General features: G+C 35.0%; 1 protein-coding gene across 1 annotated transcript in view; it reads left to right on the top strand.

Moving 5' to 3' along the window:
* The first annotated feature begins 3,945 nt into the window (after positions 1-3,945).
* LOC149570771 (uncharacterized) overlaps positions 3,946-17,333 on the top strand; it is a 293,860-nt gene continuing 280,472 nt past the window's right edge. Inside the window, exon 1 of the mRNA XM_089817961.1 lies at positions 3,946-4,295. Coding sequence (XP_089674087.1) covers positions 3,946-4,295 — 350 coding nt within the window. The remainder of the gene's footprint in view (positions 4,296-17,333) is intronic.

The raw sequence follows: 17,333 nt of genomic DNA on the forward strand, positions 1-17,333 counted from the left end.
ATGTCTCCATTTTTGGCATTTTATGGATATCATCCTCCTTCCATCACATCATCATTAAAGGTGTTACCAAGAGTTCAAGCAGTAGAGGATCATTTGCTTCATCAACAATAGGTACTTACAGGACTCAAGGAAAATTTAGGTATGGCACAAAATTGAATGCAACAAGGAGACCAACATCGTAGTGAAAGAAAATTTGAAGTTGGGAATTGGGTCTTCTGAGATTGTAGCCTTATATTCAAATCTCAATGAAGCAACAAAAAAAGAATAATAAGTTGTCTCCAAGGTATTATGGAACATACCAAATCATGCAAAAGATTGGTACTATTGCCTACAAGCTCGAGTTGCCACCAACAAGAAAGATACATCCAGTTTTTCATGTTTCTTGTTTGAAGAAGGTAATTAGGCAGAATATTCCTACTCAAATAGTACTACTAGAACTTGATGAATAAGGAAGAATAATTTTGGAACCAGAGTGCATTCTTCAAACAAGCACAAAGAAGCTAAGGAACAAAACCCTGACTCAATATCTCATCCAATGGAAAAATTTACTAGTTGAAGAGGCCACATGGGAGGATGAGGAGTTCATTCAAAAGAATCCACTTGGTTAGCATTGAGTAAAATGCTTCTTTCAAGAGATGGGGCATGTTATGCCCTTAATATTATTGTATATAGGGTTATGAATAATCAACTTGTGGCTATCTTAATCCTTAATTAAGTCATGTTATCATTATTATATTATAATTTAAGTAGGTAAGTTGGACTAGGTGTTATGAAGGGTTGTGTCTATTCAACCTAAGCTTAATTAGGTATATATAGGTGGTTGTGAGTCTTACTTTAGCATCATATTGTTATGTGTGTTCTCATTGGAGATATTTGGAGGTTGCCTCCTCGAAGTAGCCTATTACTCTTAGCAATTATCAAATATTTATATAATATTTCATATTATTTCTTCCATTGTACAAGTTATTTCATTACATATTGGTTTTTTTTGAGTGAAAGACTATTGGTGCATGAACATAGTGGGTATCAGGCGAGCATTTTGAAATAACACTTTTTGACCACTTTGCTCTTCACGATCCCTATAGAGAGATCTATGAATTACCAAAAGATAAAACCTTAGATTTAAGCTCTTCACTCACCTATGAAGGTAGATCAAAAAAATCACCAAAATCCAACTTACGAATTAGGAGTTCTAGGTGCGTGAAGTTAGCCTGGGCAACTATTGAGTCTTTTTGCATAATATTATCATTTTTGTGTGTGTCAAGAATGGAATCTATTGTGCCATAAAAATAGGGATTTTTGTGCCCTAAAAATTAGTATTTGCTTTGCCTTCATTCACTATACCAACAAATAATATATGTTATTTTATGTCATATGAGCAATATAATAAATAATTTATAAAATAATATTAATTTATAAAGTTAGTTGTCAGTATGCACAATCTTGTCAAGAATGTGATAGGAAGTCTATGTGTTGATGACAAGAAGTCTACATGATGATGATAGGAAATTTGTATGTTGGAAGATGTATTTCCAAGGCTTATAATCACAATGCTTGTTACTGAAGACAATTAATAATTATTTTCCTTATCTTATCCAAAAACTATATTAAATACCACTAATATAGAACATAAATTGGTAAAATGATAGAATATGGAATGCAAGACTAGGTATGGAGGTGCATGAAAGAGGCTAAACTATGATGTAACAATGAAACATAATTGGATCTTATCAAGGAGCTTGTAAAGTTCCTTGTAGTTTCCATCCTTCTCATCCTTTGCTCCATGTGTATCTTTTTGCAATAGGCACAATGTGGTAGTCAATCTATGGATAATCCTTAGTGAAAAGTGAGTAACATCATAAAGTTGGTTTTCCATACCTGCAATTCATTTTTTTATTTTTTTTATTTCTTCTAAGTGTCCTCCAAATTATCACCTAATCCATTGAGAGTAGCCTTGCCCTTGCTTATACTAGGTGACTTAACTTTCACCTTGATAACAACTTTTTTAGTAAGGACTAGGGTTGAGGCTCTTAGAAACATGGGAGGAAATACTCATAGTTATAGAGTAAACTCCTTTCAACAATTTTCTCCTCTTTTTGATATTTTTTACCATACTTACTTTGTACGCCCTCTTGAAATTTGATTCCACCTTCTCAATTTTCCCCTATCTTATAGCCTTCATAGCCAATCTACTAGATCAAAAAAGTGTGTAATTTTCTCCAGTAGTTTAGATATCCAAATCTATTTCTTGTATTAAAAAATTAGCTTTTTTTGTAAGCCTTGACTTTCAATTTAAAAGGGGGTCATTCCTTTCTTTTCCTTCAGTTTATCTTTAGCCACTATGATGGATGGTGTGTCAAGGGACCCATGTTGGGCTTTAAGGGTCATGCACTTCATGCATTTTCAAATATTTTATTTTAACAAATTCTAAATTAATATACATATATAATAAGCAATATGTACAATCATGTATATTACATATTAATATTATATAAATTAGTATTATATACAAAAATTCTCAAATTTACCAAGGAAGTTGCTAAAATAAATTTATAATATTAAAAGAAATCTAAATTAATATTAAAATAATAAATATTATAAAATAACTATATCTCATACTAGTATTAAATGATGATTATCTAACAATTATTAATTGTGATTATTATGGGTCCTGGTTTCGGTGGCCTACGACAAGTCGTGCTTCTTCAACACCCTTTGGCTGGACTTTTGTGGGTGGCCTAGTAGAGGCTTAGGTTGGCCTTTGTCTTCCAAAGGCTTTCCTAGATTGGTGGTTGTCTCCCAAGGCTTGAAGTGAAGAAGATTGAAGCGGAAAATGCACATTGTTAGACATCATTTGGCCCTGAGTCAGACCAAGAGCCACGACAAGCAAAGAAGAATGAACCATACCTTCCCCTCCTTTAGCTATGACTTTAGTTGCATGAGGGTGCTTTCCTTTTGAACTATGCCTTGGTGCGTTTATATTGTTCTTTCTTTAGAGCTTGACCCTTATGTTTTCAAAAACTTTGACTTGTAGACTATATTTATTATCTATAGGATTCTTCAAGAGTGACATTTTCCTCTCACTATTTTTCCTAAAGTTTTAATTTTTAAGTTAGTATCACTAGTTAGAATTTTATTAATAAAAATTATATTTAAATATTTAAAAATATTCATACCCAGTATTTTAAAATATTTAAAACAAATTTATATTTTATCATAAGTGTTGGGTGATGCGACACGCTCCCCTACCCACAGGTGGTTAATTATGCGGTGTTCCATGTTCACTAACAGTCATGGCTTTTGGTGCAACGAAAAATGGGCCCCGCAATTGGTATCAGAGCCTGGTTTTGGCTTATTCATGGGTTCAAATCTCCCCGGTGCCTTCCCGACCCGCATAAGCACCTGGTATGCGCGTCGAGGGGGAGATTGTTGGGTGATGCAACACGCTCCCCTGCCCACAGGTGGTTAATTATGCGGTGTTCCATGTTCACTAACAGTCATGGATTTTGGTGCAACGGCAAATGGGCCCACAATAAGCCATCAAATTTAAGGAAATTTTCAATATACGAATATCCATATAAAAATCTCGAGTCGCCCACAAGAAGCTTTACAGTAACAAATAGATATAAAAAAATGAGTGTCTCCGTAAATGCAAATAAATATCCGATTTACAACCACAAAGTGGAATGGACCAAGATATCTTTTCCCATCGCTACCTCTCTCCCCTAAACTACTGTATAGTTTTTTACTTCGAGATTTGCAGATCAAACTTCAGCTGGAGGAAAATATTCACTTTCGTACGGCGACATCGCTTTGTTTTCTTATTTAACTATCAGATTTTTGTAAGTGTTACTTGCGTTCACAATGCTGCTTTCTTTCCGCCAAAGCATTCTAAGCAGAGCTGAAGAAATTAGCTAGGAGGGGTAAAGAAGAGGGTGGTCAAGTATGAATCAGATATTAATTATGCGCCAGATCCCTTGCCCTACTGCTCAATTCAGTCATCGCAATGGCATTGCCTGTTATTCTTCATCCCCTAAATTGCCTCTTGCACAAGCTTACTTTATGTTGGGGACAAGATTTTATTCATTTGACAAGGTATTATGGCCTTTTAATAGGAGGAAAAGTAGAGTGGGGTGTGGACGCGTAGATGGTAATTGGAGTGAATTGGACTCAATTTACGCAAGATGTAAAATGTGGAAGTGGAAAGGTTACAATATATACTACTTTGTCGAAGGAAAAGGACCAGCATTACTGCTCGTTCATGGCTTCGGTGCTTCCATTGGTCATTGGTGCAGGTATTCTGTCTTACTCTATCGTATCTGTAGACAATTTTAGTTGGAATTGCTCACAACTAATAGTGTTATGTCAATCCTTATTGATAACAGTGTTATACCAAGTTATAGCTGGGAACAAGGACAGAATAACCCCATGTCTCATTCGGCTGCATTTTCTTTTTAAATTTAAGTAATTAAAGTGTTCTTATGGAAAATTAAAAAAGTAAAAAATGGATAAATATGGAATCCGTTCTTATATTTGTGGAGCATTTATTGTTTGGGAAATGAAAATAAGGCTGGGGTCTCATAGAGTGGGTCTATCTTAAAATTAGAGTATGGTCGCTGATAATTTTTAGGAATATTTAAGAGTAAGTAGTGTTGGAAGTGAATCGATTCACTCTGAGTGAATAAATTTATTTTTGAATCTATCTAACACTACACAACTTTTGATAGTGTTGTGTACCATAACAAAAATTGATGAACTGATTAAGCACATATATTACTAAACTGAAAGTAAAAGTAATCATGATCAATTTTAGAATGTTTTACACTGACCAACTTGTGAACATAGAATGAAGTGAAATACAATATGAAAAGATGACCTTGATGATGCAAGAAATGTGCTGATTCAATGTAAGACATAAAACACGATGACTAGTTTGAACATTTAACTATAGAAACCTAAAGAAGAAACTGAAAGTATTAAAACATATAAATAAACTAAAATCTATCACAACATGAAGACATGTGAATAAAAAAGAAACATCACATAACACATGTTTTCTGCCTAGTGGGAAACCCTCAAAACTTATCAGGCTTTGTCATAGAGAGAAAAACCACTCCAGACACCTGTATCTTTATTGATCCAATGAGCACCAACTCTTACAATTCATTAAGCAACACCTACTGCAAGAGCACCAACTCTGTTACAAATGCATTTTTGCAGCTCCGACTGCAAGGAGCACCAACCCCTTTTCAAATATTCAACTGATATGTTATCAAATCACTAGTGGTCTTGTAGTCATGAGATCAGTAGTAACTTTAAGACTTTCAATGAATCCAATACAGATACAATTTCATGTATATAGATACATAAACACACATACTGCTCTATATTGCATGCATGCCTGTGATTCTAAATATATGAAATAATTATAGATTTAGAATATATTTTCCAACTGAAAGTAACTGAATGTATCTGTCTGCTAGATTTACCCGAACTAGGGTAAGATGAACCCTATGAAGGATATTAGAAACATGATAAATTCTTGTTCAACAAAAACTATTTTGCATATGCTTTCACCTTATTTCAGTTTATTTTTTAATTATTTATGTCAAAGAGAGTTGTTCTGTACAACAAACCCGTTGTTGGTGCTAAAAAATTGCATGGTCAATTTTGAGCACCATTGAAATTTTGAGTCCTATAAATGCTTAAAAACTGACTTTGTACATGGCTGTCAGTTTGTGCCCCGCTGTTGAGTTAATGCATAAATGGTGTTTAATATTTCTAACACCTTCCATTCAGCCTGTCTACCTATTCCATGAAGTTAAAACATCATTTCAAGCTGTTTGGCGAAGTCCTGTTTTAAGCAATTGCCAAACCTGCATTTCCACCATAGTGTCAGACAGCGACAGGAGGCTGTGTTTGCCAGTGAATATCTTGCACCCAGAAATGTTTCATGACCTGCCACTTTGAGAATATCTAATATCCATACATAACAGCCTATGTTCCAGATTTTGTGTCATTTCAAATCCGTTTGAATAGGTTTTGAATCCCTCAAAGTTGGTCATTCACTATTTTCATTCATTTGCACTTTGTACACAATACTAGGAAGCCCTGTTTGACGTACTATAAATTCTGACCAGTTGATCAAAATCTTGAAATTCCTATTGCACTGTATTGTAGACGTCAAAAAATTGTTATGTTTCAAGTTTCAGCTCTTGACGAATCCGTTTGAGCAGTTTTCAAGGGTGATTGCAAATGGAATTTCTAACCTTTCACTGGTGTTTGAAAGTGCAGATTGATTGGTAGCCCTGTTCGTGACATTTTATCTCCTAATCCATGATTGGTCAAGTCAAATGGTTTGTTCTCTTATATTGTCCACTAAAAATACTACAAGTGTGCCAGTTTTCAAAACTTGATGAATCTGTCTTCACACTTTTCTAGGGTCAATCCATTTATAAAAATTGTTATGTTGCCATTGTTTCCTGTCCTGCAAATCCAAGTAGCCAGTTTCAGACCTTCGCCTAATATGCGCGTGATTCTTCAAGAGCCCAAATCATAGAATCATATGCTCCTCATGACAATATACCAGTGCCCCAATTTCCAGAATCTCAAGTGCCTGTTTGCCTAGTTTTCAAGGCCGAAACCAAACGCAATTTCTTGCATTCTAACATGTTTATCTGCAGATGATTTCAAGTGAGCAACTTTAGAGGTCGATATCTTTTTACACTAATATCGTCATGCAACGAGATCAGGCAGACCTATTGAACATGTCAGAGAGAACAAAGATCTTAAGTTTCAGAGCTTGGTTAGGTGTTTGAATTAGTTTTTAAAGCCAGGAAACAAGCCTCCTGATTGAGATTTCATAGTAATGCAGAAGTGATTTAAAATGAGTTTCTGTGGCATGTTTGTCTTAAAATTTGGTTCCAAACAATTCAAGGAGATTTTTGGATCATTTTTGCATTTCAATCGTTCCAAAACGAAATTTTTTAGCCAGACCCACTTTGGGGCCCGGCTAAATTCATCAAATTTTTGATAGCTGGTGAGATTTTAAGATGGTTTAGACAAAGCAATCATGAACATGACGAAATGAGAAGGTTTGAAATAGAGAAGAAACATGAATTTTGGGGACAAAGATGGGAATACAGAGTTAAATGGTTTCTCTCTTTTTAAACCCAGATTTTCAAAAGTGAATGGCAGGGGAGGCCGCTTCAATGAGGAAGCCTTTTTAAAATAGGACAGCAGCTTAAGTAAGAGGAAGAACACATCATAAAGATTATCACGCCATTAATGGAAACTGAAGCAACAACGTAGAAGTTTTAGGCCAAGTAAGCCGCAGTCAAGTGCTAAACATGGGACGCCAATGTAAAAGGCACCATCTATGCCAGTTAAAGGAGGACAAGATGCCAGTCAAATTGCAATGGACAGATTGTGCCAAGTGCATTGAAGGAAACACTCCACGCATGAAAAAGTATAAAGATGCCCATGCAAGGTCAGCCATTAAGAAGCAACGTTCCACATGTTAGAAGAGATGCCCAAGAAGCAAAGGGAGGGTAGCAAATTGAAAGTGAGATCCCACGCATCAATTTGAAAGCTAACACAAGAAGAAGGCAGCACAGACAATAAAGAACAGTCAAAACAAGAAATTTATTCACTCACACCCATGCAAGTAGAATCCCTTGCAATGCCCACATCCCATGCTGAAGGAGGCAGCGTATTGAAGATGTGAGCCCAGATGTTTTAAAAGGATCCCACAGCTTCAGTAGGTAATTTTCAGAGTAGACCACGCAATATAGAGAGGAATCCATCTGAAGAATATTGAGGCGGCATGTTGAGGAAGAATTCCATGCTAAGACAGAGAAACGACATATGCAAGGAAGCCGTGGGCAACAATGGAGGTAGGAGATTCTTAACCGCAGTCAAAATCTGAGTAGAATGCCTTAAGTGAATAAAAATATATCAAAAAAGAAGATAAAACAATCCATGCATTAAAACAAAGCACCCACGCAAGCCAATTGAAAACGCAGAGAGGGAACTCAATGAAAAGGATATAGACTGCAGGTGAACTGTTTTATTGTTGAGAAGACGCCAAAGTCAAAGTAACGACTAGCAAATAAGAAACCAAATGCAAATGGAGGCAGCGGCAGAAGTATAAAAGGCTACCCATGCATAAAAAAAAGAGGCGTATCTAGCGAAGTAGCAAGCCACCATCATACAAAAAGATCATTCACGCAGAGAATGGAGGGGAAAACAATGATAAACATTATTCCCACATTTACTGTGGAAGAGGACAATATAGTTTTTAAATACCATGCAACACATTGTTCAATATGAATTCAAGTAAAGGCCTTTTGTAAAGGCAACTGCATGGTATGGGTCCCATTCATCCGGCCAGTTGGAAGATAAGTATAATTTTAAACAAATGCACAGTCTAAGTTGGTGACGTCAGCACGATTTGAGGCGTCGAAAAACCAAAAATCCGGCTAGTTCACCAACTCGCTAGTTGAAAAATCTTGGTAAATCCGGCTAGCGAAGTAGCGAGGTTGCCAAAAAACCATAAAAATCTGGCAAGATCAAAAATGTTACGTGGGTCCCATTGCAGTGCCGTTAGCAAATTAGATCGTGACAAGTGGCAGATGGTTGAGCGAGCAGGAGGTGATATGCATGATCAGATCGGTTGCAATGAGATTGTGCCACGTGGCACATCCAACGGTCCTCGCTTACTCGCCAAGTAGAAGATGCACGAGGTTTAATATAACGAGGTAGCAATGATGATGTGGCATGAGTGATTGGGTAATGACTGTACATTGAAGGGGCAAATCAGAAAGTGCCACGTGTCATCAGCTTGGTCAACAGGTTTGACCCCGAATTCAAAGGATAGGAGAAAATTTGAAGAATGTAAAAAATAGTTTTTAATTATTTTCTAAAGAGGTTTGCACGTGAATGAGTTTTAAAATCAAAGGGGATTTTTAATAGATGTCTGAAACCTTAGAATATTGTTAAATTTTTCAAAATTTAAAATCAAAGTTGCAGACCTGAATATTTTCTACCAGGGGAGCATTTTTCAAATTGAGATTCTGGGCGTTTTTGAGAGGCTAGATATGCCTTATCATATACCGCCGGAATCATGAGAATCCAAATTTTCCATTTTTGAAGTCAGTTTTTGCACAGGTGCTTCCTAGTTTGAGCTATAGCCAGAAACATGAATTTTGGGGTTTCCTCAATGGAATGGGTAAAAAATTGAAAATCTAGTTAGGGGATCAGTAAAACTTGGAAAGAATGCAGTTGGAGTTCACTTTTCTCGCATTCACCCAATTTAACCCAATTTTTGCCAAACATTTCAATGGGTAAATCAGATATTTTGGTGACTCAGCAAGGTTTCATCATTTCAACAGAGATATTGTGCAAGTCAGTAATATAAATGATGAAACAAGATCAGATCAGAATGGGAGATGGAAGAAAGAAGTTTTTCAGTTACAGAGGATTGGATTTCAAGTGGACACCTGGCAATTGCATATCAGATCCAGGAATTCATTTCTTGCTATATCTTTATTTCTTTCTTCATTTTTAGGGGTTCCAATTTTTGTCACTAAGAAACCAGTTGGTTCCAATTTCTGGGAAGAAAAAGTTCATTGCTGTGATACCATTGGGGGTTCCAGTATTTTGAAATGTTTCCATGACTGTGACACCATTTTCTTTAGTAGAACTCTCATGTGAACAGCATTGTAGAGATAATATAGATAGTTCTAAGATATTAGGTTGTTTCATGTTTTAATCTTATGCATCTGAATGTATAGTTTCAAAGAAATGAATACATATGAGCAATATTTTCACTAGTTTTGTTTTGGTTCTTGTCTCCTATCTCAGCATTCTATAAATCTTATGTGGTTTTGGAAAAAAGATTTGAGACCCATTTGCATCCCTTTCAGGTTGTATGTTTGATGTATTTTGCTGTTGGACCAAAGGGCCAAGTAAATGCTCAATATGTTTAAACAAGGTTACTGGTTGTTTGAGAAGGATATTTTGTGAGAATGAGACCTGAATGAACATTGATGTCTGAATCACAAGGTGGTTGGATAGATCTGATGTCTGGGTATATGAGATACACCCTGATGTCACAGATGTATGTTTTGAATTCATGGAATTGCCCAATGGATTAGGCACTGATCAGTTATAGGATCACTAGTTATACTGTTGCATTTTTGAGGTTTTGTTGAATCAACATCTTTAATCAAATGAATTTCCCTTTCATGTTGAAGAGCTCTAAACAGAATGCCCTCACTCAGCTTATGAATTTCATTGTTTTGCATCTAGCTACTGCAGATATACATTATTTCATAAGTTATTAGGAGAAATAAGGGTTTCTATCTGCTTTGCATTAGATTCAGTGTATGCTTTGACAACTGGTACCATATAAGGAATTTGGAGGTTCACCCACCTAGGTTTTGCAGAGCCTGAAGTGTAGAAGGAGTATAGCCTTATAGTTGGCCTGGTGTCTGAATGGATGTGTTGATAATGGGAGTTAGCTGCCCCTAGATGCAGTTTTGTTCTCATCAGGGTAATTGGAAATGGGTAACGTTTTCAAACACCAACACCCGCGTAGGATTTTTATTTTGTTGAATAATCACATACCCATATTAGGGTTTCAACAAAAAATATTTTAGTAAATCTGTCATAGATGAAAAATCGTTTCCTTAATAGTTTCCACAAAGTAAAACCAACTTTTATCTTTTACGAAGCATCTTCTTTATTACAAATGTCGTGAGTTAGGATTCGAGCAAAGCTGTCGTGGCAAATCCAAGACACATGTTGTAGAGTTCTTTTTTCAAATAAGTTGAACCAAAATCATGCAACTAACCATGTTGTACTTAATGAAACTAGGGTTGCATGGGTACGTGGGTACGGGTACGCATATTTTTCAAAATAGGGTACGGGGCTACGTGTGTATGCCTAATTTTTTTCTATATAATTAATATTTTATAGAAAATATAAAAATCAAAATATATGTCATGAGTCATGACATTGAGCATTCAAAACAAGAAATTTGAAAATATGAGCCATAAGTCAAATATATATATATATATATATATATATATATATATATATATATATATATATATATATATATATATATGCTATTGCTGAATGTTTAATGTTTAAAGTATTTTTCATAATAGGGGACGGGGGTACTTGGGTATGTCAAACTTATTTAAAAATTATACTTTTATATTTATAAAAAATCTGAAATTATGAGTCATGACAATGGTTTTTCAAAACAAGAACAGTGATAAAGTTTGCAAATGTAATGTATTGTTTTCAGTTTCAGATTTTCTATATGTTTGAAATAATAATACATGATAAATGCTTATATGCATAACAAAGAAGGCAAACTTTAAACATGAACAAGAAGATCCTAAATCATATGACAATGACATATTGCAAATGATAAACTTATGACTTGAACAGTGAAAAAGTTTATTGTTAATAAGTATCAAAGTTTCAAACTGATTTGGTATTGAATTAAGTTTGATAAACAACAAGCTAATACAAAAATCAAAAAACCAAAAAAAAAATCAGAATCTTAATCAAGGTCCTTAGCTATGATGTTCTCCACCGAGTACCCAGTACGTAGGATACGTGTACCCAGTACTTGGGTATGTGGGTACGAGTGCTAGGGGTGTGGGTACGAGTGCCCATGCAACCTTGAATGAAACATTTTGTTTTCAATTACTTGCCATTAATATTAATATGTTGTATTTGAAGTGGATTGATTAAAAAAACTTATTTTTCCACTTCTAATTATTAAAAGAAAATTGGATTGAAGATACCTAAAAAGTCTTCAAACCAAAATGTTATTGAAAGTGTCAACCGGCCTATAATCTCAGAGATAAACCCATTAATCAGCTTGCTAGTCATTTGTAGGCTAATAATAATTTTTTTGAAAAAATAATTTGCTATGATATCATATAACGCAAAGTTGGTAAGCCTTATTGTTGTCACTATAACTTGTAAACATAAGCTTCTAACTCTTGGAATCCAACTTAAAGCATTGAGCTTTTGGAATCCAAACATATTCTAAAGAGCCAAAAAAATTTAGGTGGTTGATCCTGTTAGAGTAATATGATATTTCCTTATTAATTAAATCATTTTGATTTAATTATTAAGTTACTTATTATCTCTAGTTTATTTAAGCTAAACTTTAGGCATATAATAATTAATTCTTTTATTAATTATTTTCATGCAACCTAGCTTTTTTCCTTTTAGGGATTTGATCTCCTTTTATAAGAATTGATCTCTTTGTAATTTTATTCATTCACTTTTGATAATAGCAATTTATTTTTTTTGCTCATCAAGAATGTCTTATCTATGGATCTGGTAATTCCTGCCTCTAGAGCTTTTTTCTTCTCTTTCTATGACAGGTGTTTGCATATAGGTGATTCTTGGGAGTTGTGGGGTTGATTTTTCATCAACTTCAACATGGTGTCAGAGCTCTAGATCTTCATGCCCCTAATCAGTTTATGAGATTTTTTTCTTGGCTTTCACATCTGTACTTTTTTATTTCAGAGGGTTTCAATCTTTAGAGTTATTTTGTATTAGATTTGGGGGGCTCATTTTTTCGTTGCATTTTGAGCCCAAACAGGCCTCACCGTTGGATTCGTAGCACCCAAAAAACTCCTCTTTTCATATAAAATTTGTCCAATTTGGACAAAGTTGAAATTTGAGGCAAAAAATTGCTTCCAAATTTGGGCACACTTCACGAGGTGATGATTTATCTTTTTATTAAAAAATTGAATCAGAAAAAAAAAGGAAAAAAAAGAAAGCACTTTTTAAAGAAAAAAAAGCATATTTTTTCCAAAAAATTATGAAATAAAAGTTTCAAAAAGCACTTACATGCTTTCTTTTATTCTTTTTAAAATAAAAATAAAAATCATGTGATGCTTATGTCAGCAAGGTATTGACACATGTCAATCCAAATAATAACAGCCACAAGTGCTAACATCATCCTTTTTTGGGCTGAAATTTGATGGTCTTCAAACCATCATTTCTATGATTTGTTTTGTCTTAAAAAGCTGGCTGTGGTTTTTTAGCCGTATCTTTGTCATATGGAGATATTTTTTGACAAATCTTATATCATTTGAAAGCTCTTTTCGAGCCCATTACGATGGTGCTGATTATTTGGAATTTTGATGCTGTTTGGTTTCCTATTTACGCAGTCAAAACTAGAAGTTCTATTTTGCACTTTGGGAGACATATCTTGAGCATCCGATCTCCGATTTGGGAATTCTTTATATCGTTGAAAAGGTCTTTCCAACCTATTTTTATTGATGCTGGTTGTTTTTCCAAATTCTTCTCCAGACACATTCTATTCAGTATTCTGCATTTTTGCATTCTGGTGGATAACTTGGTTGTTTTAGGTCTGGGGATCGATTTCTTTGCTTCAGATGATTTGTCATGACTTGTACTACTACTTTATTAGTTTTATGTCTCTTTTAATCTATTTAGACATCATTTGTATGAATTCTTTCAAATGCATTAAGATAAAGTACCATACTGCATCTGTATTTTCGTTCCAGTTGTTTGCCTTGTTTAGCCTTTTGATTCGAGCAGTGTCATATAAGGATACTCGTACAGATTATTATATTCTGGAGATTCACCATATCTTTTGCCTTATTGTACATGCACTACTCTAATAAAGTGCCATGGGGGGGTTGATGTTTTGCCTTTGTTTTCCATCTTCCTTTGTCTAGTGAGTGTCTCTTCTGTGACATTAGCCTCATGACGTGTTTGAAATTGATCACCTCAGTACATAGTTATGTACTCTTTTGTGCATCTTGATTGTGGTTCCTTGACTTGCAGTTCTTTTTGGCTCACTTTCTCAGTTTCCTATCACCTTACCCTGTTTGCATTAGGGGAGGATTCTTCTATTGTTTCTCATGCTTCCTTGGTTCGATTGATCAAGCTTTCAGGATTTGGTATTTCATGCCATCTGTATTTTTTGAGTGCAGTTGTTTGCCTTTGTTCGCCTCCTATTTGATGCAGATTACAGTCTTCTCTACCTAGTTAGGTTCCATCTCAAAGTAGGTTCTATAGATCAACGATTTCTTTTGACGAAGTTTGCGGCTTCTTCATGCTTTAGTGGTTTTTTTCATGATCACTCTTTGTTCCTATTTTTTGGGACATTCCTCTAGTTGGAGGTTTCTTCAGTCATTCACTAGATTTTCAACTATCTCTTTTTGGAGTAGAGTTTTTCCCACTAGGTTTTCTCTATTTCTCCATTTCATAGAGATTTTGTTGTGATTAGGTACCTCATCAGGCCTTGTTACCGGGACCCAACTTTACTTTCAGCAATAGTTTCTAAGTTTTTAGCTACTCCCTAAGTTTATCTTAAGAGGGGGTGTTAGAGTAATAAGATATTTCCTTATTAATTAAATCATTTTGATTTAATTATTAAGTTACTTATTATCTCTAGTTTATTTAAGCTAAACTTTAGGCATATAATAATTAATTCTTTTATTAATTATTTTCATGCAACCTAGCTTTTTTCCTGTTAGGGGTTTGATCTCCTTTTATAAGGATTAATCTCTTTGTAATTTTATTCATTCACTTTTGATAATAGCAATCTCTTTTTTTGTTCATCAAGAATGTTCCATCTACGGATCTAGCAATTCCTACCTCCATAGCTTTTTGCTTCTCTTTCTGTGACAGGTGGTTGCATGCAGGTGATTCTTGGGAGCTGTGGGGTTGATTTTTCATCAAATTCAACAGATCCTAGGTTTGGGACCAGCCTAGGCTTCCTCAAGAGTCTTTCCCTTAATATGTGTGGAAGACCTATTAAGGAGATAGACCACAGTAAACACTTCTTTTGCTCAATATTTCTTAGGAACATTTATGTGCCTCATCATAGACCCAGCCATTTCTATAATAGTATGGTTACAATGTTTTTCTATTGAGGGGTGTATGGTGTGGTTAACTGTTATTTTATACCATGTGTATCACAGAAAGTGGAGAAAGCAATAAAACAACCCTCCACTCCCATTATCAGACCTAAGAGATATAGTAAAACAACCAAACTCTTTTTCTATTAAGGCCTTAAATTTTTGAAATACTATAAACACCTCTAATTTCTATTTAAGAAGGTACACCCACATTTTTCTACTGAAATCATCAACAAGTAAGAAATACTCTCACCCAGTAACAAAAGGAGTATTCATTAGACCACATACATCAGCATGAACCAATTGCAGTACCTTAGAGGTTTGCCATGAGTCACCCCCCTTGAACAACGTCCTGTGTTGCTTTCTAGCCTAACAAGCTCCACAAACTCGCTATTTTAGAGTTTGAAGTTTAGGTAGGCTAAGTACTAAATCATCTTGAACAAATTGAGATAGATGGTGAATGTTCAGGTGACCATATCGTCGATGCCAAATACTGCTAATAGAAGATGATTTAGCTACAAAAACATGCTTAAGAGAATCATTAGTATCCATGAGTCTACATAGACCATGATCCTCAATAACAATAGTAGTAGTGCGTGTCACACGATCAACAATCGAGCACTTGTGGGAATTGAAAACCACATCAAGTTGAGGAGAATGCCGCATGATCTGACTCATAGAGAATAGTTTAAGTTCCATGCCAAGATCGTAGTATACATTGAGGAAAATGAGATTCCTCCCACCATACTATTTTTGTAAGTTGCCCTTGTGGATAACAGTATACTCTTCGCTTCCTCCAAAGATAATTGAATAAGTAAAGGGAGAAAAATCTGTAAACCAATCACACCTATGAGTGAAATGCCAAGATGTACCAAAATCTATGTGCCAAGCAAAATATTTTACATGGTATGCTGGTCTTTTAGCCATGAAGGCATAAAAGGTGGACTCTTTTTGCTCTATGTGCTCAACAACATTTTCTTTATGTTGAGACCCAACATGCTTTTGTTGTTCAGAAGCCAACCGATTGTGACATTCCTTGAGCAAATGGCCATATTTGTGAGAATAATTACACTGCACTTTCTTCTTCTATCCTATGACTAATTTGAGCCCTTCTGTTGAGATGACTGAGAGTGTTGAGATTTTCCTTTATCCTTTTGAAAGGATTTGGTTGAAAAGACATGCTCTGAGGAGGATGAGGTGGCAATGCTACTAAACTGTTGTTTCCAACAATGCTATTGTAGAAGTTTGGTGTATAACTCTAGAAATTTCAGATCAACATTAGTAGAAGTAATGTTGAGAGTCTTTATAAAGTTCTCATAAGGTTTTGGTAGACTCCTCAAGGTGATGACTACCATTTCTTCTTCCTCCATTTTCTAACCAATAGCTTCGAGCTGATCTTGAATGCCCTTAATCTTTGTGAGATGTTGTTGTAAGGACGTGTTCATCCATCATGATGGAAAAACACTGGCTCTTCAAAAAGAATGCTTGATTTTTATTGGATGTCTCATGCAACTCCTTCAAATACTACCAAATGTCTGTTGCAAACTAGCTAGAAGGAATCTGAGGCAAGTGATCATCTATGACAAAGAACTTGAGAAGCATGAAAACTTCTTGATTCTAATCTTCAAACTTGTTTATATCTGCTTCTACAGTTTTAGGACAAGTTTTTGTGCCCAAAACAATCATCTCAAGTTGACAATATTTGAAGATTGTCAACATGTGTTAGTTCCGGGTGTTATAATTCTTGCCATTGAATCTTTGATTGCCCTCCAACATTAAGTTTGTCAATGATGCCATCTTGCACATTTACCAATGCACAAAAATGAAAACTATTGGAGAGGCAATGGCATGGATTCAAAACCATGAATCCCAATGCAAAAAACTGAGGCAAATGCAAGTATAAACTTAAAAAAAAATGAAGTACGACTGGCACAAATTTTGAGAGAAATTTTTGGCTGACCTAGAAAAATCCAAAGATAACCTAGAAATCCTTGCAAAAAACATAGAAAGAGTTTGATGTCAAAATTCAAACCTACTAGCACAAAAATCAGTGCACAAAAAATGAGACACTCAAAAAAATTGGGACTGAAGTTGAGCTCTTGAAAAACCCACAAAGATTCTACAATTAGATTTCAAATCCAGCAAGACAGCTAAAATGGTTGAACAAAACCCTAGCTGACATTAGCAAACCTTAAAAAAATTACAAAAATAACAATGGAGGCAGAAAAGTGACCATGTAAGGTAAAAAATGGAGCTTAATTGGCATGTTTGCAGAGAGGAATACCCAAATGGCACCATGAGCATAAGACAAGTTCAAAAATGTGTTTTAAAATGTGGATCTTGTTAAGAATGTTAGCAGTTAAGCGTACTGACACATCTGCTCAGAAGTTAGTAGTTGAT

Source organism: Cupressus sempervirens, chromosome 3, assembly GCF_028749045.1.
Source record: "Cupressus sempervirens isolate cs-2001-9-10 chromosome 3, ASM2874904v1, whole genome shotgun sequence".
NCBI lineage: Eukaryota > Viridiplantae > Streptophyta > Pinopsida > Cupressales > Cupressaceae > Cupressus > Cupressus sempervirens.